Source organism: Corythoichthys intestinalis, chromosome 21 (assembly GCF_030265065.1).
Source record: "Corythoichthys intestinalis isolate RoL2023-P3 chromosome 21, ASM3026506v1, whole genome shotgun sequence".
Taxonomy (NCBI): Eukaryota; Metazoa; Chordata; class Actinopteri; order Syngnathiformes; family Syngnathidae; genus Corythoichthys; species Corythoichthys intestinalis.
This window is the reverse complement of record NC_080415.1, coordinates 28,175,473-28,199,344: the sequence shown is the minus strand read 5'-3', so window position 1 is coordinate 28,199,344 and position 23,872 is coordinate 28,175,473. Positions and strand designations below refer to the sequence as shown.

General features: G+C 39.1%; 1 protein-coding gene across 5 annotated transcripts in view; it reads left to right on the top strand.

Annotated features, from left to right (window-relative positions):
- Window positions 1–23,872, top strand: part of etv4 (ETS variant transcription factor 4) — a 214,305-nt gene that overhangs the window by 94,653 nt on the left and 95,780 nt on the right. For 2 of the 5 annotated variants that reach the window (XM_057827050.1, XM_057827052.1), the window contains 4 exons: window positions 19,083–19,283; window positions 22,942–23,074; window positions 23,328–23,418; window positions 23,505–23,552. In XM_057827050.1, the coding sequence (XP_057683033.1) occupies window positions 23,030–23,074; window positions 23,328–23,418; window positions 23,505–23,552 (184 nt within the window). In that variant the 5' untranslated portion in view covers window positions 19,083–19,283; window positions 22,942–23,029. Of the gene's footprint in view, window positions 1–19,082; window positions 19,284–22,735; window positions 23,075–23,327; window positions 23,419–23,504; window positions 23,553–23,872 lie in introns of those variants that run through there. The other 3 variants (XM_057827053.1, XM_057827054.1, XM_057827051.1) reach the window with 3 other exon arrangements.

The window sequence follows — 23,872 nt, the reverse complement described above, 5'->3', positions numbered from 1 at the left end:
ACCGTTCTTGTTATCATTTTGATGCCACGGGGTGAGGAGGGAGTTGAAAGTCCGTGTTGGCCAACGACAGCCCCAAAACATCAGCTTTTGATAGCAAAGTAACAATTTATTTACACTAGGGCTGTCAAAATTATCGCGTTAACGGGCGGTAATTATTTTTTAAAATTTCGTTAAAATATTTGACGCAACTAACGCACATGCCCCGCTCAAAGAGATTAAAATGACAGCACAGTGTCATGTCCACTTGTTACTTGTGTTTTTTTGGTGTGTTGTCACCCTCTGCTGGCGCTTGGGTGCGACTGATTTTATGGGTTTCAGCACCATAGTTTATTTTTTGATTGAAAATTTTACAAATTTTATTCAAACAAAAATATTAAGAGGTGAGAGAGAGAGTGAGAATAAATTCCACAATTTATCATTTGAAGCAAAACTTGGTAACTTTTGAGTTTTGGTCAGTTTTAGCGATGCTGGTGGACCAAAGCGGTAGTGTTATGTAGGAGTGGGAACCTTTTGGTGCCTCACGTTACATTACTATTTGCGATACAAAGCTCGCGATAACGATGATCTGACGATATGGCGATACAACGGTTATCAATACATTGTTCAGGAAATCATTCTAGGATATTCTAAAAACAACTGATAAACAGAAAAACTAGTAGTCACTAGTAGACGTCCAATCCATTTGAACCCTCCCACTTTAAACGGATTGAACGTCTATGGCTGTCAGTGGCAGCCAATGCCAGGCAATGAGGTATTTTTGGGCCATTTAAGGTCATTTACCTGTTGATTTTCAGTTACTTCCTGTTGATTTTGGGGTATTTCATGGGTCACTTCCTGTTTATTTTGAGTTACAGAACAGGAAGTGACCTGGAAATCACCCAAATGAACAGGCAGTGACTCAAACTCAACAGGAAATGACCTCTAAATGAACTGCAAGTGACCTGTGAATGCCCCGAAAATCGGACAGAATGACAGCAAATGCTCTGGTTTCGAATGAACGAATGTTCCCAGTTTGAGTGGATTGGGCGTCGAGCACCGTCAATGGCAGCCTTAGAGTTAACTGAGACACTATAATGGTGGAAGATTTTGGTAGAAACTTATTGGTTCCTTTTTTATTTATTTATTTTTTTAAACCGATATCTCGATTCTTGTCAGGAGCATATCGTGATATATCACCATTTCGATATTTCGTCACAGCCCTAGTGTTATGTCTTAAGGAAGACATAAGGACCCCATGAGGATTCCCATGAGGACCAGCGCACACCCGCACAGTGTCGTAAAATCATCGATCAGTCAAAAATCAATCCCCTGGTCGCCTGCAGATGGATTAAACAACATTTCTGTTTCCAGCGGCTGTGTGAAGAATGAAAAGCAATTAGGTAATGAATCTAGTTGTGCCTAAACAATAGCATATGACGGTTAGCAACCGTGTGGCTAACCCCCTCAAATTTGCGCGAAAGTGTTAGCATCGACCTCCGCCTTTACAATGAATGGGGAGAGGGGGAAGTGACTTATGCTGTAAAACAGTCCGCATATTTGTAGTAGTTGTGTATGGAAGGGTTCCTCCCACCCTCCTCAAAGTTGATTAGTGCCGATGAAAGCGATATGGACCCCTTCAAGATATATAAGAGGTGTCATTCTACTAGTTGTCAGTCGACATATCATCACAAATGTGCTGAAAATACTTTATAAAGGTTGAAAAGTTACCTACTGTTGCTTTAAATTTCAGTTACTCGGACATTTGGCCCACAAACTTCATCGTGTGAGTTAATTCAAGTTATTTAATCAAATTTTACGATACTAACTTGATAAAATGAGTTTAGAGTACTCAAAAAGTTGACTTCTTTTGACTGACATCTACTTATGGGAGTATGACTAAAAGGAAGTTTTATTTTTTTACAGTGAGGGTTTAAATTCGGTTTTCAAGATTAGGATTCGGGTTTTAATGGGTTAAAAATGAGGGTTTCGAGAAAGGATGAAGTTTCAAAGTACGGATTTCTAGGTTCGGTTTTCAAGTGAGGTTTCAAATCACAGTTGTGTTTTAAATGGAGGATTCCAGCCAAAGTCATGGTTGGGCTCTCAAATTTTTGAAATGCTTTTATTAGGTCAGAGTTATGATGTCAAGTTGGGGTGAAGTCAGGGTCTCCTCCACATTTTGACTTATCACGACCACTTTATCTTCCCATTTGGGAGGCTTTTCCTGGGATTTTCTTTTTCTTTGCGTTCCCATCTGGAATTGGGCATACGTGCGATCGCGCCACTTTGCTTCTCATACGCTTTTCAAGCCTCACTCAATCCCACCATATTTGCTTTTCATTGGAAAGAGCGTACAAGTGAGTATCACTAAAGCCCAGAAATGGTCTGCCAGCAATGTATATAGATTTAAATCAAAAGGTCAATTAGAAAAAAAACCCTGCATTTTCCTCTTTTTGAATGTATTTTTTTGGTCTAATATTTATCCATTACCGTGAGTTTGTTTTTTGTCTTGTGGTCTCCCAGATGAACAAATGTTGCTGACATTTTGTTCAAACGAATTAGACTTGCTTAGCAACATCCTCATTACAGATCAGAGATAACAGCGCAGCTTTCCAATTAGATGACCGGAAGAAGAAGCTACATCATCAGGTTAGAGCCCGACAAAACAGTCTGCTATTTTGTTTTTGCTTCCATCTAGTGGCATTGAGCAAAACAACAGCTTTTTTTTAAAATGTCGATTTTTTTTCCCTATCGCTATTCTGATGTAAAAATTATTGTAGTTGTGTTCTTAACCACTAGATGGCAGAATAAGTACAGGAGCAGGCTTTCAGTGTTGTCTCACGCTTTTGCAGCGACAGTCCGTCATGGACCATGTTCCTTACAACTTTTAAAGCGTAATTGATACATGATAGCGGTGGATGCAGTATAATACTTTAAATCAAGGACGTAGGTTTGCAAAGGGACGTTAGAGACATAACACTACCAACTTTTCCAGATGCTCAAATTGCCTTATTTGCATTATATAATGAGTTCAGTTATACTAGTTTAGGTCATTTAGATTGTCTTCCCATGTTATATGAACCCACCATTATTAGGTGAATTATTTTCATTATGTTCAAACTTACATTTAACACTTTTCACTTGCTAAATGTAATGGTCCACTCCCCCCCCCCCCAAACGCACATTTGATTGGCTGACGACTTTTATTTTTTATTTATATTTTTATTTATTTGTATTATATATTTAAAATGTATTTATTTTAGGGCTGTCAAAATTATCGCGTTAACGGGCGGTAATTAATTTTTAAATGAATCACGTTAAAATATTTGACGCAATTAACGCACAAATAATAATAATAATAATATATCAAACTTGTATAGCGCTTTTTTTGGACACTCAAAGACGCTTTACATAACATAAGCAAATGCCCCGCTCAAACAGATTAAAATGACAGCACAGTGAAATGTGTACTTCTTGTGTTTTCGGAGTTTTGCCGGCCTCTGCTGGCGCTTGGGTGCGACTGATTTTATAGGCTTCAGCACCCATGAGCATCGTGTAAGTAATTATTGACCTCAACAATGGCGGACTACTAGTTTATTTTTTGATTGAAAATTTTACAAATTTTATTAAAACGAAAGCATTAAGAGGAGTTTTAATATAACATTTCTATAACTTGTACTTACATTTATCTTTTAAGAACTACAAGTCTTTCTATTCATGGATCGCTTTAATAGAATGTTAATAATGGTAATGCCATCTTGTTGATTTATTTTTATAATAAACAAATACATTACTTATGTACAGTATGTTGAATGTATATATCCATCTTGTGCCAAAATATACAATATAAATAAAAAGCTTTATTGGTGGATTTTCTCACGTTAAAGCGCCACACAGAAATTAATAAATTGTGTAAGCAGGATCTGTGTATTATTCTTATTATTTAATTACAGGTGTTTTAGCTCATTTCAATTTATTTTATTTAAATGGGCTACTATTTATCATGTGTTTATGTCTTACAAATGTGATGTAGTATTCATTGTATATTTTATGTTGTATAACTTTAGTTCCTATGTGAATATTAGTTCCTGCTTGTTTTGTTGTGGTAGGAGGGTTTTGTATTGAACACGGGCTGTGTTGGTTATTATTATAGCAGAGAAGACAGCAGTAAATCAACAAAGACAAGTCAACTGTGCCCCGATCTACCACTCAAGAGATCTGATGGACTCAAAAAGTGGGTTACGATTGCATATTAGTTTGAAAATCGACCGGATCCACCGTATTTTTACACGAGTGACTTCCGGTCTGCCCGATCCTAGCTACCGGTAGTAGTATTGATGCAGGAGGGTCGAGTCTCGCGTCAAATAATAAAGTCTTTTGTTCTTTTTGCGTGTGTCGTGTTGAGCCGCTTCTGGGACGCGTTTAACACGCGGCCCCACTGCGACTGGTGTGCATTGGCTGATTGACTTTAACGCCTGCGTTTCACTGCGTTCTCGTGGCGGCTACGTTGTCGCGCCGTTGACGTTTCTGGGTTATACTGTCCTACCGTGTTGGTCCTCATTATAGTAGAGAAGACGGAGTAAATATAATCTACACAAAGAAACTGTAACCCGATAGACTCACAGCCTCAAAAAGTAAGGGTTACATTACGTCAGAAACTCGTTCGGTACACCACCGTTCCAAACCGAGCACCACGTACCGAAACGGTTCAATACAAATACATGTACCATTACCCCCTTAATATATATATTATAAAATTTTTACTAGGGCTGTCAAAATTATCGCGTTAACTGGCGTTAATTATTTTTTTTAATTAATCACGTTAAAATATTTGACGCAATTAACGCACAAATGCCCCGCTCAAACATATTACAATGAGAGCACAGTGAAACGTGTACTTGTGTTTTTCGGAGTTTTGGCTCCCTCTGCTGGCGCTTGGGTGCGACTGATTTTATAGGCTTCAGCACCACCCCATGAGTATTGTGTAAGTAATTATTGACATCAACAATGGCGGGCTACTAGTTTATTTTTTGATTGAAAATTTTACAAATTTTATTAAAACGAAAACATGAAGAGGGGTTTTAATATAAAATTTCTATAACTTGTACTAACAGTTATCGTTTAAGAACTACAAGTCTTTCTATCCATGGATCGCTTTAACAGAATGTTAATAATGGTAATGCCATCTTGTTGATTTGTAATAATAAAGAAATACAGTACTTATGTACCGTATGTTGAATGGATATATCCATCTTGTGTCTTATCTTTCCATTCCAACAATAATTTACAGAAAAATATGGCATATTTTATAGATGGTTTGAATTGCGATTAATTGCGATTAATTACGATTAATTAATTTTTAAGCTGTAATTAACTCGATTAAAAATTTTAATCGTTTGACACCCATAATTTTTACATTATGCTATAAAACTTTTTACAATCTCTCAAACTAAGGCTTGAAGTTGTTTTATGTCAAAAGTAGACAAATGCTTATGAGTAGAGCAGCTGGTGGAATCCTTTTCTCACTCACTCTCTCTCTCTCTCTCTCTCTCTCTCTCTCTCTTTCTGGGAAAAAAATGAACTCACTCCATCGATCGAGGCTGACGTAATCGCTTCACATTTCCGAGCTGGCTGACCTCACCTGTCTTGAGTCCAATATTTTTGTAGCTCTCCTTTGAACGCATGTCGTACCCACGTGCCTTCAAATCAGAACAACATGTCCGTCCCAACACAAAGAGGAGCTAACCACGCCCCTTTCATAAATGATAATTTTTTTCCCTCCCAGTTGTCACTTAATGTTGTTTCTGTTCCCTAATTTTTTTTTTCATATTTAGTTTACTGAATGAAAAAAAAACACATGGTCTTGCTAATTTAAGAATTCAAGTAAACATGTCTTTTTGTTAACACTTTAAAACCCAAATCATTAAATGACCCTGACCAACATTTTTTAAAAACTTTCTTATGCATCACTTTTATTTTAAATCTGATTTTTATACAAAATTCATCGCTAATCACCAATCTGCCGTCAGTTATTTTCTGTATGTTTTAAGTTCATTAGCAATTAGCATTTTTTACATTATTTTATTGTGCTGATTCCTTCCAAAGCATCAGCACAATAATGTAATTAATATAACTCTTGTGAATTTCTGTACTTCTGATAAGGGGTGCTGAGGAACCTTTTTAGTTTTTCCCATCCAAAAACAACTGTTTCGGTCCAAATTTGTCATGCTCTTGCGTTTTCTCCAAACATGGCGTGCACAATGGCAGTACACACGCATGCTGGATAGTTTAGTTTAGGCTACTACAAAGAGGGCGTTTTCTTTCACCTTCAGTGTGTGTTGGAGTTTTTGTACTGGAAACAAAAGTGCCCGTGTATTATAATGCAAATCCCTGCAGCTAGATAGTGCAATGACACACGAACACATTTGAAAATAAAATAGGCCAATAAGCCTCGGTTTAACACCCTTTTTTCCCAACACTAAAATAAATTCCACAAGAATATCTAACAGTGCTCTGCACGGCGGCAGCTCAACAGCAACAACAAACAACTAGGCCAGCAAATAGGACTGAACGGGCCCTTGCAGTTTGACGCAACTCGGAGGTCACAGAACTTGGACGCCATGCAGGTCAGGGTGGTGGCAGATCATCCCCCTCTCTTCATCTCATGAGAACCTAACATGCTCAAAAATACATTCACACACCTAGGTGAAAAAACTCTTGAAGAGTGTCTCACAAAAAAAGAAGGCGTTACTGAGCTGCGCAGCTACACCCTTATTCAAAACCAAAATGAATCTTCAAATTGGGCCAATTATACCAAGTGTGGCAAATTTTGTGGCTCTAGAAGCTGCCAAAGTCCCTGAAGAAATCTTTCTTTTGATGGCGAATAAAGGGTCCTCACGGCGACAGAGACATGTGGACATGGGCCTTAAAGTAGTATTACAAAAGGTATTGTAACTGCAATGACCAACCTGAAAAGAACTGGACATGTATAAGTTGGCGCTGTAGGGTTGATGCAATGACTCTTACAGGACCCTGCAGTGTACGACTCTCACTAAGCACCAGAAGTTCGGCGCAGATATGTTGTACAGTGGGGCAAATAAGTATTTAGTCAACCACTAATTGTGCAAGTTCTCATACTTGAAAAGATTAGAGAGGCCTGTAATTGTCAACATGGGTAAACCTCAACCAACTCACAGAATGTGAAAAAAAACCCAGAAAATCACATTGTTTGATTTTTAAAGGATTTATTTGTAAATCATGGTGGAAAATAAGTATTTGGTCAATACCAAAAGTTCATCTCAATACTTTGTTATGTACCCTTTGTTGGCAATAAGGGAGGCCAAACGTTTTCTGTAACTCTTCACTCTTCGCTTGGTGTAAAGAAATCAACTTTGGGAGCAATTATTAGAAAATGGAAGACATACAAGACCACTGATAATCTCCCTCGATCTGGGGACTCCATGCAAGAACGGTGAGCAAAAATCCCAGAACCACACAGGGGGACCTAGTGAATGACCTACGGAGAGCTGGGACCACAGTAACAAAGGCTACTATCAGTAACACAATGCGCCGCCAGGGACTCAAATCCTGCACTGCCAGACGTGTCCCCCTGCTGAAGCCAGTGCACGTCCAGGCCTGTCTGCGGTTTGCTAGATAGCATTTGGATGACCCAGAAGAGGACTGGGAGAATGTGTTATGGTCAGATGAAACCAAAATAGAACTTTTTGGTAGAAACACAGGGTCTCGTGTTTTGAGGAGAAAGAATACTGAATTGCATCCGAAGAACACCATACCCACTGTGAAGCATGGGGGTGGAAACATCATGCTTTGGGGCTGTTTTTCTGCAAAGGGACCAGGACGACTGATCTGTGTAATGGAAAGAATGAATGGGGCCATGTATCGAGAGAATTTAAGTGAAAATCTCCTTCCATCAGCAAGGGCATTGAAGATGAGACATGGCTGGGTCTTTCAGCATGACAATGATCCCAAACACACAGCTAGGGCAACAAAGGAGTGGCTTTGTAAGAAGCATTTCAAGGTCCTGGAGTGGCCTAGCCAGTCTCCAGATCTCAACCCCATAGAAAATCTGTGGAGGGAGTTGAAAGTCCATGTTGCCCAACGACAGCACCAAAGCATCACTGCTCTAGAGGAGATCTGCATGGAGGAATGGGCCAAAATACCAGCAACAGTGTGTGAAAAGCCTGTGAAGAGTTACAGAAAACGTTTGGTTTCCGTTATTGCCAACAAAGGGTACATAACAAAGTATTGATAAGAACTTTTGGTATTGACCAAATACTTATTTTCCACCATGATTTGCAAATAAATCCTTTAAAAATAAAACAATGTGATTTTATTTTTTTTTCACATTCTGTCTCTCATGGTTGAGATTTACCCATGTTGACAATTACAGGCCTCTCTAATATTTTCAAGTGGGAGAACTTGCACAATTAGTGGTTGACTAAATACTTTTTTGCCCCCTTGTATATGTTACAATATTACCAATAAATTCATGTTATTTTAAAAATTGATTTTTTTTTTTTTTTTTTTTTTTCATGTTGCACGCTAAACACGACGTTGTAAAATTAGTCGCCAATTTGTAAGGGCATACGTCACTATTTGTAAGATTGCCAGCAGCCTCAGGTTGAAAGGTATGCAAAACTCAATATTTTTAATCAGGCACCTGAACACATGTTTTAAGGCTGTTCCAGGTGGTCACAATGTTATTAACATGGCTTTTTCAACACATATTTAATCCCCAAAGTTAAACACACCATTGTTTCAATACGTTTTATATATTTATTTTTAACATTAAAAAAAAAGAAAATGAAGCAAGCAAAACTTTTTCTCCCAGCACCCACTTCCCGCGCCTAGGTTTCAGATGCTTTTTGATAAATATTTATTAAATGTAAATTCAGGCATGAAAATGTTAGACTCCTGAACTGATGTCCACTTTTCTCAAAACTTAAGTGAAAATGCTTGACTTAAAATTGCAAGTTCTGCCAATTTTTTTTAATGTTCCCTTTATTACTATATCCAAAATGAACCCAAGAACCCCACATGTATAGACAGAATCCCACTTTGAGAGTAGTAAATAAGCCCCCCGGGTTACATTTGGTGGGGTCTTGCGTAAACCGTCTTTAAAAAGGCTGAAATAACTTGCAATGAATGTGTATTTAACTCGTGATCGTAGGTCTCCATTGTGAGATTTCTGAATGACATCTTTGTCGGATGATTTGAAGACGACCCCCGCCCAAATCGAAGCGAAAAACAACCGCACTTCTGTAATTGAGGTGCTTATTTTGCATCCACGGTCAAATTAGCATGACGTGTTTAAATGGAGTCTAAATGGACATGTGCAATGACAATAGAGGCGGGCCGGGCTCGGGGGGCGGAGTTACAGCATAACAGGCCGACGTCAACAAAGATCTTCTCTGTCTCCTTCTTGAAAGCGACAATGACCCTGCATCAAGAGCTCGCCTCGGGTGACTCTTTTTAAATACGCGTGAATATGACGAGTTACAAAATTAATGAGGGAGAAGCCTTCGCTGAAGCTTACAAAACAAAACAGAGAACCTCAACTTGCATAAAATGTGACTTTAAAGTGCCTTTGACACGAAAAAGCATGTTTATTTCATAATAAACGTGGTATTTTATGCTCCTGAATGAAATGGACTGCTTGGATGTGTGTGGAAGCGACCGCTATATTTATTTAGTTTTTTGAATCCCGCGCCATGAAAATGAGTGGCGTCCGGCAATAGTCTCGAGCTGAGAAAGAGGGCGCTGTGACGTGTATGGAGGAAGGAGTCCTCTTCACTATACAGCTGTACTGTTGTATGAGAAGGACTAGGGATTCAGCCGATTTTGAGGATTAATACGCTTATCTTCCGCATCACGCCAGCCAAACGGCTGCAGAAAAATCTTGCTGTACGAGCGAGAGGCGTGTGCGCCATTTTGGGGTTTCAAAAGATTTCCATTCACCGGTGGATATTGGCCAAAACAAGCCCTGCTACTGTGGGACCATTGGACTTACGAGGAAGTGAGTAAACATCGTTTTTTGTTTTATGTCAAATACTGGGATCATTTTAATATGTAGGTGGCTTGCATTTTGTGGCTGACATGCTCCTTGTCGACTCGGCCGACGACCGGCGGCTTGTCGCACATCCCCCCGCCGGGAAAGCATTATACTCTGCTTATTCCCCTCTACATGTGCCCGGTGTTTTGTCAAAATTTCCGACCGGTCAGAAATTGCAACTTTGAGTTAAAAATAGCCGCGAATACAGCGATTACAAAGTAAACACTACAAACTTTCTTTAAATAAAGGACTACTTATGTTTGATCATGGATGGGCATGTACCGTAAAAAGCTCTCCTCATACACATTAGCTGCACAACAAGAGTCCCTTGCTGTTTACGACTTCGTTGTGTAGTAAAGCATTATTTTGCCATATTTGTGTTTTGACCATTATGCAGTAATTTAACCCTGTTGTACTGAATAAATGCATTTTTAATATTTCATATTCCATTTAGAACAAGACTGTTATTTGTCATGACCATACAATTTATATAGAAATTGAGGAAAAACACTTCGATATAAAGAATATCCTGTAAAAATATTGGAGAGATAAAATCAATGATGACATTTTGCAGTCTGCTGTAGTCATCAGCCTCGTGTTTTGTTGTCTCTGTCGCTTTTTTCTCGTTCTTAATCGTCCTCCTCCTCCAAATACGACTCAAACACATATGGCTGTATGTCAAAAACTTCCTCTGGATCGACAATATCGTTCGAAAAATCCACACTTGAACCACAATTGCTCAAAAACGCTTCCTCCTCCATTAGGCTCAATGCTAAATCCACTGAAACCGTCGTCATCACCAAGATGGAGGCGCCAGAGCGCTGTAATGATAGGAGGAGTTAACGGCAGATTTAAAGATTTATTTCTCGTCATCTCTGCTTTGCCAAATTGTTCTATATAGTTGAATCGTCTCAAAATAGGTTTCTAATTCCAATAATAATGCTATTTAAGATTTTTTTTTTTGTCATGTCATATACACTTTAACGGTTAGGTTAGGTATATGGAATGATTCAAATGTGTTTGTCTATTGTTTTACTCTGGTTTTACCCCAATTCTAAAATTTAATGTGGCGTTTCAGTAGTGTTTGGAACGGATTAGTGCATTTACATGGAAAACGAGTCTCTATTTACAGAATTTTCAAGTTATGAGACTACTTCCAGAACCAATTAATTTCGTAAGTAAAGGTATCAGTGTAAATTGTGTGTTTTGGCCCAATAAATGTTAAGAAACACTGTCAACCTACTATTCTGCTCGCTCATTCCCCGAGCGGCAGCAGCGTTGCCGGGACGCCCGTTTGTGCGGAACCCGGTCTGGGGAAGCCACCTGCGGCCAGGCCTCCTCTTGCAGTACACTGGCTCGCTTGTTCCGGGGCACGGGCCTCGTGGGTCGGCCTCGTCTGGCCCGGTCCGAGCCTGAAGAGAGATCAATCAGGTGAGCACAATAGCTTTTAGAGGGCTGTTTTGGTCTCCAGAGACACGGCGGCCATGCAGCTGCGCAACTCAGCTGCCAACAGAAAACGTACAAAGACGCACTCATACATGCGTGCACACACACTCACAATGACAAAAATGCACACTTGCACTGAAACACAAACAAACATGTTGGAAAAATGCAGGACAAAAAATATGCCATTTTGCCTTCTCAAAAAGTTCTGCTTTGTGTAGACGAACACTTCACATTGGACATCAAGCTACATCAATGACAGCCAATGAGTTAAATGAGCACCCTATAAAGGGTTAAAGTACGTACGACAGGAGAAAAAAATTCTTATGTGAATTACAATCATATTTTTAGCCGATTCGACAATATACAACAATTCAGCATAGCGCAGAAGACGAGAAATTAGTCTGTCAATCTGCCGGTTAGCCACGCCTACCATTATAGGGCTCTAGCGTCCCCATCAGATGGATGACGTCAGCGGAGTCACGATTTCATCTGATTTAGTATGCAGCCCATTGAGGGGTAATTATTCAGAACGAGGAAAGCGCGACGAAGAGAGCCGCAAAATGTCATTGTTTCAGTCTCTCTACTCCAAAAGTTTTACAGGATATTCTTTTTGTCCAAGTGTTTTTCCCCAATAGCTAAATAAATGGCATGGTCATGACAAATAACAGTCTTGTGCTAAATGGAATATGAAATGATAAAAATGCATTTATTCAAGACGACATGGAAAAATCACTCCATAATGGTCAAAACTGTCGACTTCACCTTTACTGTCGCACCTCCCGAACGATATTTTATGCTACCTAAATCGGGCTTATGTCATTTCCCTTCCCCGGCTTTGGAGAATGTAAACAAACCAAGAGGCGTGACAGCGAGCCGACATGCTAACCCGAACCGTGTGATGTTTCAAAGTCTTCGAAATGGAAAATCACACATAACTAGCCCGGAACATTTCACATGACGACTGGGTTGTCGATTGTCTTCGCCGATCGCCAACCCGCACGGCGGAGAGCGATTTACAGCTCGTTCCTCTGCTACTACGGACAGGAGAGCTCGCCGGGGAAGCAGCTGGACAATGACCGCAGAACAAACCGGCCGACGTCAGAGGAGCGTGTCACTGCCAAATGGTCAGCTCGAATATGGCAAAATAATGCTTTACTACACAGCGAAGTCATAAACAGCGAGACTCAGTGGAGCAGGGCGGCTGCAGTTGTTGTGCAGCTAATGTGTATGAGGAGAGCTTTTTACATGACCATCCATGATCAAACGTAAGTAGTCCTTTATTTAAAGAAAGTTTGTAGTGTTTACTTTGTAATCACTGTATTCGCGGCTATTTTTAACATAAAGTTGCAATTTCTGACCGGTCGGAAATTTTGGCAGAACACCGGGCACATAAAGAGGGCAGTAAGCTGAGTATAGTGCTCTCCCGGCGGGGGTATGTGCAACAAGCCGCCTGTCGTCGGCCGAGGGGACAAGGAGCATGTCAGCCACAAAATGCAAGCCACCTACGGTGCCCTCCATAATTATTGGCACCCCTGAAAAAGATATGTTTTTTAGCTTCTAATAATTTTTGGGCCATGGGAGGAGCTTGATTTTGTGTCTGGTGAACCATTTCTGTGTAGATTTGGCCATATGTTTAGGGTCATTGTCTTGCTTAAAGACCCAGTGACGACCCATCTTCAGCTTTCGGGCAGAGGGCGACAGATTTTGATTTAAAATGTCCTGATATTTCAAAGCTTTCATGATGCCATGCACCCTAACAATGTTCCCAGGGCCTTTGGAAGCGAAACAGCCCCACAGCATCACTGACCCACCACCATACTTCACAGTGGGTATGAGGTGCTTTTCAGCATGCGCATCTTTCATGGCACGCCAGACCCACTTAGAGTGTTTGTTGCCAAAAAGCTCAATCTTGGTCTCTCACAAAAATACACAGGTCAGATGAGAGACCAAGATTGAGCTTTTTGGCAACAAACACTCTTAAGTGGGTCTGGTGTGCCACGAAAGATGCGCATGCTGAAAAGCACCTCATACCCACTGTGAAGTATGGTGGTGGGTCAGTGATGCTTTGGGGCTGTTTCGCTTTCAAAGGCCCTGGGAAACGTGTTAGGGTGCAACACAAAATCAAGTTCCTCCCATGGCCATCTCAGTCCCCAGACCTTGTTTTGTTGGCAAAATGGGGTTGTACAAAGTATTAACACCAGGGGTGCTAATAATTGTGACACACATTATTTGATGTCAAATAATTTTTTCTTTATGTGGGATTTTTTTCCCCACTGAATGAATGCACTTGTATTGAAGGTTGGATTTTTCTCTTTTTTTTCCATTAAGGTCCCGTATTATTTGAATTTAAAAATATATATTACAAGCTAAAAAACACATCTTTTTCAGGGGTACCAATAATTATGGAGGGCACTATACATATTAAAATGATCCCAGTATTTGATATAATACAAAACACGATGTTTACTCACTTCCTCGTAAGTCCCATAATCCCACAGTAGTAGGGCTTGTTTTGGCCGATATCCACCGGTGAATGGGAACCTTTTGAAACCCCAAAAAGGCGCACACGCTTTTCCCTCGTACAGCAAGATTTTTTGGCTGGCGTGATGCGAAAAATAAACGTACCAATTTCCAAAATCAGCTAAATCCTCAGTCCTTCTCATACAACAGTACGGCTGTATAGTGAACAGGACTCTTTCCTCCGTACACGTCACAGCGCCCTCTTTCTCAACTCGAGACTGTTGCCGGAAGTCACTAATTTTCATGGCGCAGGATTAAAAAAACTAAATAAATATAGCGATCCCTTCCACACACATCCAAGCGTGTCCATTTCATTCAGGAGCATAAAACACCACGTGTATTATGAAATAAACATGCTTTTTCGTGTCACAGGCACTTTAAAGCAGATTTTGAATTATTCAGAAAAAAAGTCATCGTAATCTATAGTCCTTTGTGGTGCACATTTAAATTTCTATCACGTTACGTTTCAAAAATTCCTTTTAACAGATTCTTACTAGGCTTTTGTTTTCATTTGTCAAAGTTTTCTGAGTGGTTTTGAACATGCGAAATTAGGGACCATTAAAGAATTATCTTTTCTTTTTGCAAGTCTGTGTGAAAAGGGTCACCGCATGTAAATGCGCTCTATCAAAACCGCATCAGTTGAGCTGCTAACGCATTTTTAAGCAAACACTCTCATGCTAGGTTTGTTTAGACGTGAGCATTTTGTCTCATGAGCCCCGTCGACCGGAAAATGATTGGCTGTGCAAACAGTGCCCGTGTGAAACATGGGGCGGAGCTTATAGGGATCCCTCGAAACAACCGATGAGGCTTGCACTCGCATGGAAAGAAGCCAAGGTGTGGCAAAAAAAATGTGCACCTGAAAATAACCACACACACAAGAGAAGCACTTTGTTTTGTATGTAAATAACGCTTCCTGCCAAGGTCGAATGCGGGTCAACCGGCGTGTCCCGGCATTATGTTGCCTGGCCCTCGGGCGCCTTCATAATAGACGGCGTCATTAAAAATACTCTATGACTGACTCATGTCTCATCAACGCACTCCAGCTCAGATATGATAAAGTCGCTTCCTTTTAAACTTTAATCCCAAAAAAGGACGTTGTAAGTCATTGACTGCCATTAATGGTGATAGGCGAACTAGAGTCGGTTTTGAAAAATAGCTATACTCAAGTTTCAGCGCCATTGAGACGTCCCTTCCATTTAGACTGGGAGGGGAAGAATGAACGAATGTTCGTTAATTCACCCCCACCTAGTCGAACGCCGTCAATCAATCAACTAACACACAGGGAACAGAACAACCACTTTCTTACTGTTAGAACAACTTGATACTGTTATTTCATAATTTAACATAGACGTCCAATCTAACAATATTGGGATGACCAAAACACGCTAAAACAAAGGATAAAATTTGAGGTATCAAAACTTGAGCTCTAAATATCTTTAAGTGTTAGTTTCTGGAGTGAAAGTTTATTCACAATTTTTTGTGAAACTACCAGTCAATTAAGAATTAGGTTTCTGGTGACCATATTTTGATTTCCAAAAGAGAGGACACTTTGCCCGGCCTCGAGATACTTGAATTTTGCTCGAAGTTCACTCAAAGATGCCTATATCACTTTAATATATTTAAAGTGTGCCTCCTCCGTCTGGACAGAAAAATTCAGTTTTATTTAAAAAAAAAAAAAAAAAAAAGCCAAATAGTATATATTATATACTATATGGAAATAAGTTTCTTTGCTCAACAGGCTTTATTTTTACTAAAACATAAACAAAACAAAAAAAACGCCCCCAAAAAATTAATAATGATATTAATGAAAAAATATCATGCAGACCCGTGGAAATATAGTACAGTCAATACAGCCACACAGTAGGCTTGTGCCACATAAATATTTTTATAAATTATTATCACGACAATTGTCGTTGAGAAATTATTATTCCCACTTAATTTCTATTCTCATTCAATGTTCTAGACTGCATGCAAACAATAACTAAAATAAACTGACAAACTATTCAACCGGCATGTTTCCAAACGCAGCAGTTCAAAACTACGTTTTCCATAATGCGTAGTGCGGCTTAGTTAGCTCACTGATAGCTACCCTATTAGCGAGTACCACGAGACGAGGCAAAATCAAACTTCGCTATATAAGTTCACAATCATCTGTAGCACAACGATGCGACACCAAACAGGGTTTTACAGATCACGCTAGTACAAAACTCCGACAGAAGTCAACCGTTGTCATTATATATGTATTTATCGTAAAAAACTTAACAACTGTGCAGGCGCTCCCACTTAGAATATAATACTAACATTCAACCAAATACACGAATGCCGAACAATTAATACAAGACTAATACAACATACTGCATCTCTTTGTACCCATATATTTTATAGTATATAACAGAAGACACATGAGCGACATTAACAGAAGATAAACTTACAGAAAGGTGTACGGAGCACTATAAACGTCTCTTACAACTACTCCTTATTGTAGTCTGTAACTGCCTGTTTTCTTGCCAAACCGTCAACCCAGTAGATGACGGTAATGCCCCATAATACAAGGGGTAAACTGTACTCCTTCTCCCACCCCTACTAGTAGGAGCCACGACGACGCAGTCAAGCGCTGCCCCCCAGCGGCCGGAGGGATTCTCTTCAAACTGGTCCCGTGGAAGATTATAAAAACCGGACATTTTCATGAATTTATAAAACCCGGCCGGATGAAGAGGACACAACGTGAAAGGTGGACATGTCCGGGCAAAAGAGGACGTTTGGTCACCCTACCATAGACGGCAGTAGAAGTCCAATCCATTTTGACTGAGAGGGGCCGGGAGCAATCGAGGCATTTTTATTCTCATTTTTATTTTTTGTTTTAATATATACGTATCTATATGGTGGAAAACACTCAGGTGACTTGAAGTTCCGCTCTGAGACCCCCAATTTGACCAAATTTCAAAATTGTCTTATATGCATGTGTGATACATCATTGGAAAGCTTAAAATCTCTATTTTCTGGGGGGGGGGGGGGGGGATTATTGAACAGGAGGGCATTTAAAAAAAACAAACAAACAACAACAACAGCACAGTCCTAACTGGAGGTGAGAGCACGCGAGAGCAGAATTAAAGACGCCATGATTTTAACGAGATATTATCGCGTACTTACCTTGTTTCGATCCAAAAACTCCATGTAGCATGCATTATCGAGTGTCAAGACACAGATGTGAATGGCCACAGGCGGATTTTGGGGGGATTTTATGGGTGAAACATAGTAATATATCAAGGGTCGTGATGCAGAAATCGCAGACATCAAGGAGTGGTCGAAATGTTCTTTTTCGTATATATACCCTTTAAAACGTGTTTTTTTTTTTTTTTTAGTTTTTTTTTTTTTTTTTTTTACAAATTATCTTTGTTTGCATCGAATTTTTATCATCTAACATATTGGGGCAAATGCGACAGTAACGAAAAAAATTACAATTAAGGGATAGTTATGAGGTAGATATCCGTGACTTTTTTACAGACGCCAATTTTTTAATTGTGACGTAATTTGTTTAAAAGTTTAGCATATGCGAGTGAATAATTTTTTTAAGTTTTTTTTTTTTTTTTAACTAAATATTAGACCGATTAATGATTCTAAGCTAAAAATGAGAGACATTTTAAATAATAAAGACGATTACTTACCTTCTTTTTATGGCTAGGTTGAATCAAAAGCGGTTGCGTGATGTCTGTAAATGGGGGTTTCCAGGGTAAAACGGACAAAAATAGTTTGGAGGCTTAATGTGCCATGAATCTGCTATGGCAGCATATAGACACATTGTTCTATCAAGAACAGTTCTTTTGGCTTAAAATACAGCAGTTTATTTTAAAGAGCAGAAACAGAGCAGAAACTGCTTTTTCAGCCTTTTCTGTGTTTTCCGCCATATTATATATATTCTTTTATAGGGGGGCAGCATTTTCTTTCAAATTTTGTCTACTTAATTTTTAATCATGTAAAACGTGTTCATTTGCATTGCTTTTCTTTCTTCCGAATGTTGACATTAAATATATATATTAGGGCTGTCAAAATTATGGCGTTAACGGGCGGTAATTAATTTTTAAAATTAATCATGTTGAAATATTTGACGCAATTAACGCACATGCCCCGCTCAAACAGACTAAAATGACAGTACAGTGTAATGTCCGCTTGTTACTTGTTTTTTGGTGTTTGGCGCCCTCTGCTGGTGTTTGAGTCCAACTGATTTTATGGGTTAGTACCATGAGTGAGCATGGTGTTATTATTGACATCAACAATGGCGAGCTACTAGTTTATTTTTGATTGAAAATTATACAAATTTCAATAAAACGAAAACATTAAGAGGGGTTTAATATAAAATTTCTATATCTTGTACTTACATTTATCTTTTAAGAGCTACAAGTCTTTCAATCCATGGATCGATTTAAGAGAATGTTAATAATGTTAATGCCATCTTGTTGATTTATTGTTATAATAAACAAATACAGTACTTACGTACCGTATTTTGAATGTATATATCCATCTTGTCTTATATTTCCATTCCAACAATAATTTACAGAAAAATATTGCATGTTTTATACATGGTTTGAATTGCGATTAATTACGATTAATTATTTTTTAAGCTGTAATTAACTCGATTAAAAAAAATTATCGTTTGACAGCCCTAATATATATATATATATTTTTTTTAATCAGTAAGAATCTGTTTAGTTTTTTGTTCAGTTTTCAAATTATGTAACATTTTAAAAACCCTTTTTTCTCTAAGTAAATTTAGTGTTTTTTTTAATTTGTGATTTGTTCGTGAATAAAAAATAACAGTATTCTTCTACACACATTATGTTATTGTGTAATTTTTAACTCTTAATTTTGCTAATTTTTGCAAATTTTATATGAAGGCCCAAATTTCTTCCCAAATACAATCATGCCCAAAAACTCATCAATGCAAATTTCCATGATCACCTGCTTTCATTTCTAAATGTCATCTCTCCTGTTCCTGCACCAGAAATATTTACATGGCCGCATAAAATATTTACACCAAAAATGAAAGCCGTCACATGTGATTACAATCCAGTCGGCGTTACGGCACGCGTCTGAGGAGCACACGTGTTCTTCATCAGCGGCTTGCGTTGCTGTGGCGCTGCCGTCCAGCTTGCTCAGCAGAGACGCCAACAGACGGACGGACGGGAGACACTTTGGGCTCAGAGTGCTTATTGATTCAAGCGGGATGGATGGAGCGCCATTATGTCTGTCGATGGAGACAAATGCTCTACCGGTGAGTGACACGCGAGCGAGGAGAAGAAAATGCCAATATCAACACACAATTCAGGACTGTCGCAACACAAGACTTATTAGCATTGAGTGGAATTTACTTTGAAGACGTGTGATAAGATGTAACTCAAAGCACTGGCTGCCATTGACCTCAATAGATGTCCAATCCAACCATATTGGGAAGACCAAAACATGCTAAAGCTAACTTCAAAGTCACATTAAAACAAAAACTACAATTTGAGGCAGTGGCGAAACAAATCTGAAAAGGGCCGGGACACGATGAGCATAAATGGGACCCCAAGGCGAGTGGAATATCTGATATTGGGTCGTGTGGGGGGATTGCGAGTGGAAATTTGTTTCTAGGCCCCTCCAGACAATGGGACAAGCGGGAGGACTAGCAGAAATATTTTAACATGTAAAACACTAAACAGTGATCCCTCGCTACTTCGTGCTTAAAACTTGGCGCCGTCAGTCCATCGCGATTTTTTTTTTCAGTATTTTATATTTTATAGAGCTGTCCCGATCACGTAGTCTCTCATTTTTGCCCCTGCCGCTTTTCTTGGTCAGGCAGTGCACTGAAGTTTCTTATTAAAGTTAACGACGATTGACAGACATTAAGGTTTGATCTTGTCAGAGACGCTTGGAGGCCGAAACTTCAAAGTGCCGAATGCGTCAATAATCGTTTAACTTGTTAAACCGTTGTTGTGGCAACTCATTGTGTGCAAGTGAGGAGATAAAGCGGAGTTGAGTGGACTCACTCAATGAAGCATTTAATAAAGACAAGCATTTTTCTACTTTATTCTTGTTTTAGAATATTTTGGTGCGACAGTAACATATTCATTTATCATGATTATTATTAATATATATAGACATTTTTTATTATACCTTGGGAAAAAAGTGAAAAAACATGTCTTATATATATCTCTTTCCAATGTTAAATCTAAATAAATAGATTGAACAAACACAAAAAACTTTTTTTTTCGGGTGGGGGGACGCTACTTTGCGGTTTTTCACTTATAGCGGCGGGTTTTGGTCCCCATTAACTGCGAAAAACGAGGGCTCACTGTATTCCAGCTTCGCGAATCGTCTTACCTTTCTGTTTGACCCTCCCCTCACATGATCACGCCCACAAACTGGGCCCCTTAGAGGCCCGGGTGCGGTCGAACCCCCAGACCCCCCTAAGCCCCCCGATTTGAGTTATAAAAATCTAAAAATCTCGAAGTAGAAGTTTCTGAAGTGAGAGTTGATTCGCAATTTTTTCTGGAACTACTTGAAGGCGTCCAGGAATGATAATGTTTTAGGACGATTGGTGTTTTTTGGGGGGCTAATTTAACTTTGTAAATTATATATATATATATAATATAATTTAGTCATAATTTATAAGTTTGCGTTTTCCACCATATATATACGGTATATATATATATATATATATATATATATATATATATGGTGGAAAATGCAAACATGGCTGAAAATGCATTTTCTGCACTTGCAACCCTCTTTAAAATAAACTGTTGTATTTTAAGCCAAAAGAACTGTTGTTTTTGATAGAACAATATATGCTGCCATAGCAGTTTCATGGCGCAATAAGCCCCCAAACAATTTTTAATTTGTCCGTTTTCCCCGGAGACCCCCGTTTACAGACACCGCGCAACCACTTTTGTCTCAAGTTAACAATAAAAAGAAGATAAGTAACAATATTAATTATTTGAAATGTCTATCATTTTTTATCTTAGAATAATTAAATGATGTCTAATATTTAGTTTAAAAAAAAAAAAAAAAGACTACAAAATTATTCACTCACATATTTTAAAATATTTAATAAATTACGTCACAATGAAAAAAATAGTATCTGTAAATAGGTCACGGATATCTACCTCATAACTAACACTTCATTGTAATTTTTTTTGTTCCTATCGCATTTTCACCGATATTTTAGATGATAAATAATCAATCCAAACAAAGAAAAATGGGGGGGAAAACAGTTTAGAAGGGTAAATATTTGAAAAAGAAAATCTCGACCACTCCTTGATGTCTGCGATTTCTGCATTGCGACCCTTGTTATATTTACGTCTTTCACCGTAAAATCCCCCAAAAGTCCGACTGTGGCCATTCAAAGCTGTGTCTTGACACTCAGTGATACATGCGACACAGAGGTTTTGGATCGAAACAAGTTAGGTAAGCGATAATATCTCGTTCAAATCATGGTGTCTTTAATTATGCTCACTCATGCTCTCACCTCTAGTTGGGGTTTAGGGGTTTAATTTTTTTAAAAAACGCCCTAATGCTCAAAATTTTAAGCTTTCCAATGATGTATTACACATGCATATATGACAATTTTGAAGACATGCAGACATCGAGGAGTGGTCGAGATGTTATTTTTCATATATTTACCCTTTTAAACGTTTTTTCCCCTTTTTTTCTTTGTTTGGATCGATTATTTATTATCTAACACATCAGGGAAAATGCGACCGTAACAAAAAAACAAAACAAAAAAAAAGCAATAGTTATGAGGTAGATATCCGTAACTTATTTACAGACACCATTTTTTTTTTTTTTTTTTTGGGTGACGTAATTTGTTTGAAAATTTAAAATATGCGAGTGAATAATTTTTTAAAGGTTTTTTTTTTTTTTTTAAACAAAGTATTAGACATCAATGAATGATTTTAAGCTAAAAATGACAGACATTTTGAATACTAAATATAATTACTTGCCTTCTTTTTATGGCTGCGCGACATCTGTAAACGGGGGTTTCCAGGGTAAAACGGACAAAATAGTTTGGGGGCTTAATGCGCCATGAATCTGCTATCCCAGCATATAGACATATTGTTCAATCAAACACAACAGTTCTTTTGGCTTAAAATACAGCAGTTTATTTTAAAGAGGGGTGCAAGAGCAGAATCTGCCTTTTCAGTCTTGTCTGTGTTTTCCGCCATCTACGTTAGTGCAGCTTGGTCCACTACAGTGGTTTTGCTCGGTGTACAGTTGTGAAAAGTTCTCCCCAAACGTTTGTCTTTGTACTTTTCCACCAAAGTTACATTAACAGGCTAACATTTATGTCGCGTCCGTGCATTCGGCGACTACAAAACCACAAAAATGCACGTCTCGGACTCAATTGACGTCACATTCGGCGCCCCTTTTCCAGCTCTGAGGGGAGCGCTAGCAGAAAAACAAGCCTCTGCAGGTTTTTTTGTGAATGGGACTTTTTTTTCATGCCTCCTCTCTGTTTTTTTGTGAATGAAAAACAACTGGAAAGTCCTGAATGTTTTCGCGGTGGCGCCAATTGGCTGGCTAGGAGTCGTGAAGCCGTGTGATTGGTCGAGGGGCGGGGCGTCTCCATTCATAAGTCGTTGCATTCACAAAGGCTTGAAACTGGAGCTCTTGAAAGAGGAAATGCACCAATCACGAAGCGTCTTTACGTAGAATGAACGACAAAAAGTCACGTTAGGCGACATTTTGAAAGTTTTAAAACACATTTAAACGACTGAATATGTGACGTTCAGTGTCTAAGACAATCACAAAAGCCACTTTACTTCCCGCCGGTGGGGTTTTATTTCCCCCACCGTTCTGTCTTTTTTTGTGAATGGAGCTCATTATGCATGCATCCTCCATTGAGACCCTTCTCTCCCTCCCTTCCTTCTCGTCCTCCTCCTCTTCCTCAGTAACTCTTCTTCCTCCCACCTCGTCAGGCTTTTTGCAGGCTGCGCTCCGGCCCAAATGAGCGCAGACGGCTGACGGCCGGACCGGAACATGGATGCATACTTGGACCAGCAAGTGCCTTTCACTTTAGCAAACGTACGTACGCTTCCGTATGCACTTTAAACACGCACTTTTCGGCTCTTTTGCGGGGTTGTTGTCGGGCTTTTTTTTGCGAGCGTGCACGACGGAGAGATCGACGATCGAAACCGAATCCTCCCGAGTTTTTTTTCTTTCTTAGAGCTCTTGTTTTTTCCCCTCCACTCTCGAGCCACTTCTTTTTACTTACTGTTAAATGTGTGGCTTGCATGTGTGGTTGATTTTTTTTTTCATCTGTCAAATGTGTGTGCAGAAGTCGCAAGGAAATGGGCCCCCAAATAGACTGTTGATGGCCGCCAAAAGGAAATACATGGACACAGAATTGCCCCCTCAGGAATCCGAAGGTAAAGTCCGCTTGATTTTTTTTTTTTTTTTACCTTTCAAAGTCATGTTTTACTGGATTTATGGGTCTTCTTCTGCTTGCGCGCAGATCTCTTTCAGGATTTAAGCCAACTCCAGGAGACGTGGCTCACAGAAGGTAGGATTTTAATTTTGGGATTAATGAGTTTTGTGATGGTATGCTTGAGTGTCGGTGGCAATATTAGATAAGCGTTAACTCCCAAACTTTTTTTTAGTTTATTAGATTTTTGCCCCCAGTATGTTCGTTTTTTGATGGAACCAAAAATTGATTTTTTTTTTAAACATAAAAAATATGTATGTAACACAGTGCTTGTCAATTATTTTCTGTTATGCCCCCCCCCCCCCCCCCCCAGGAAGACGTAAACGTTCCACGCCCCCCCAACTCTCTGCCACCACTGTAAATATACTGTAGCATCATTTGTATATAACATTCTTAGT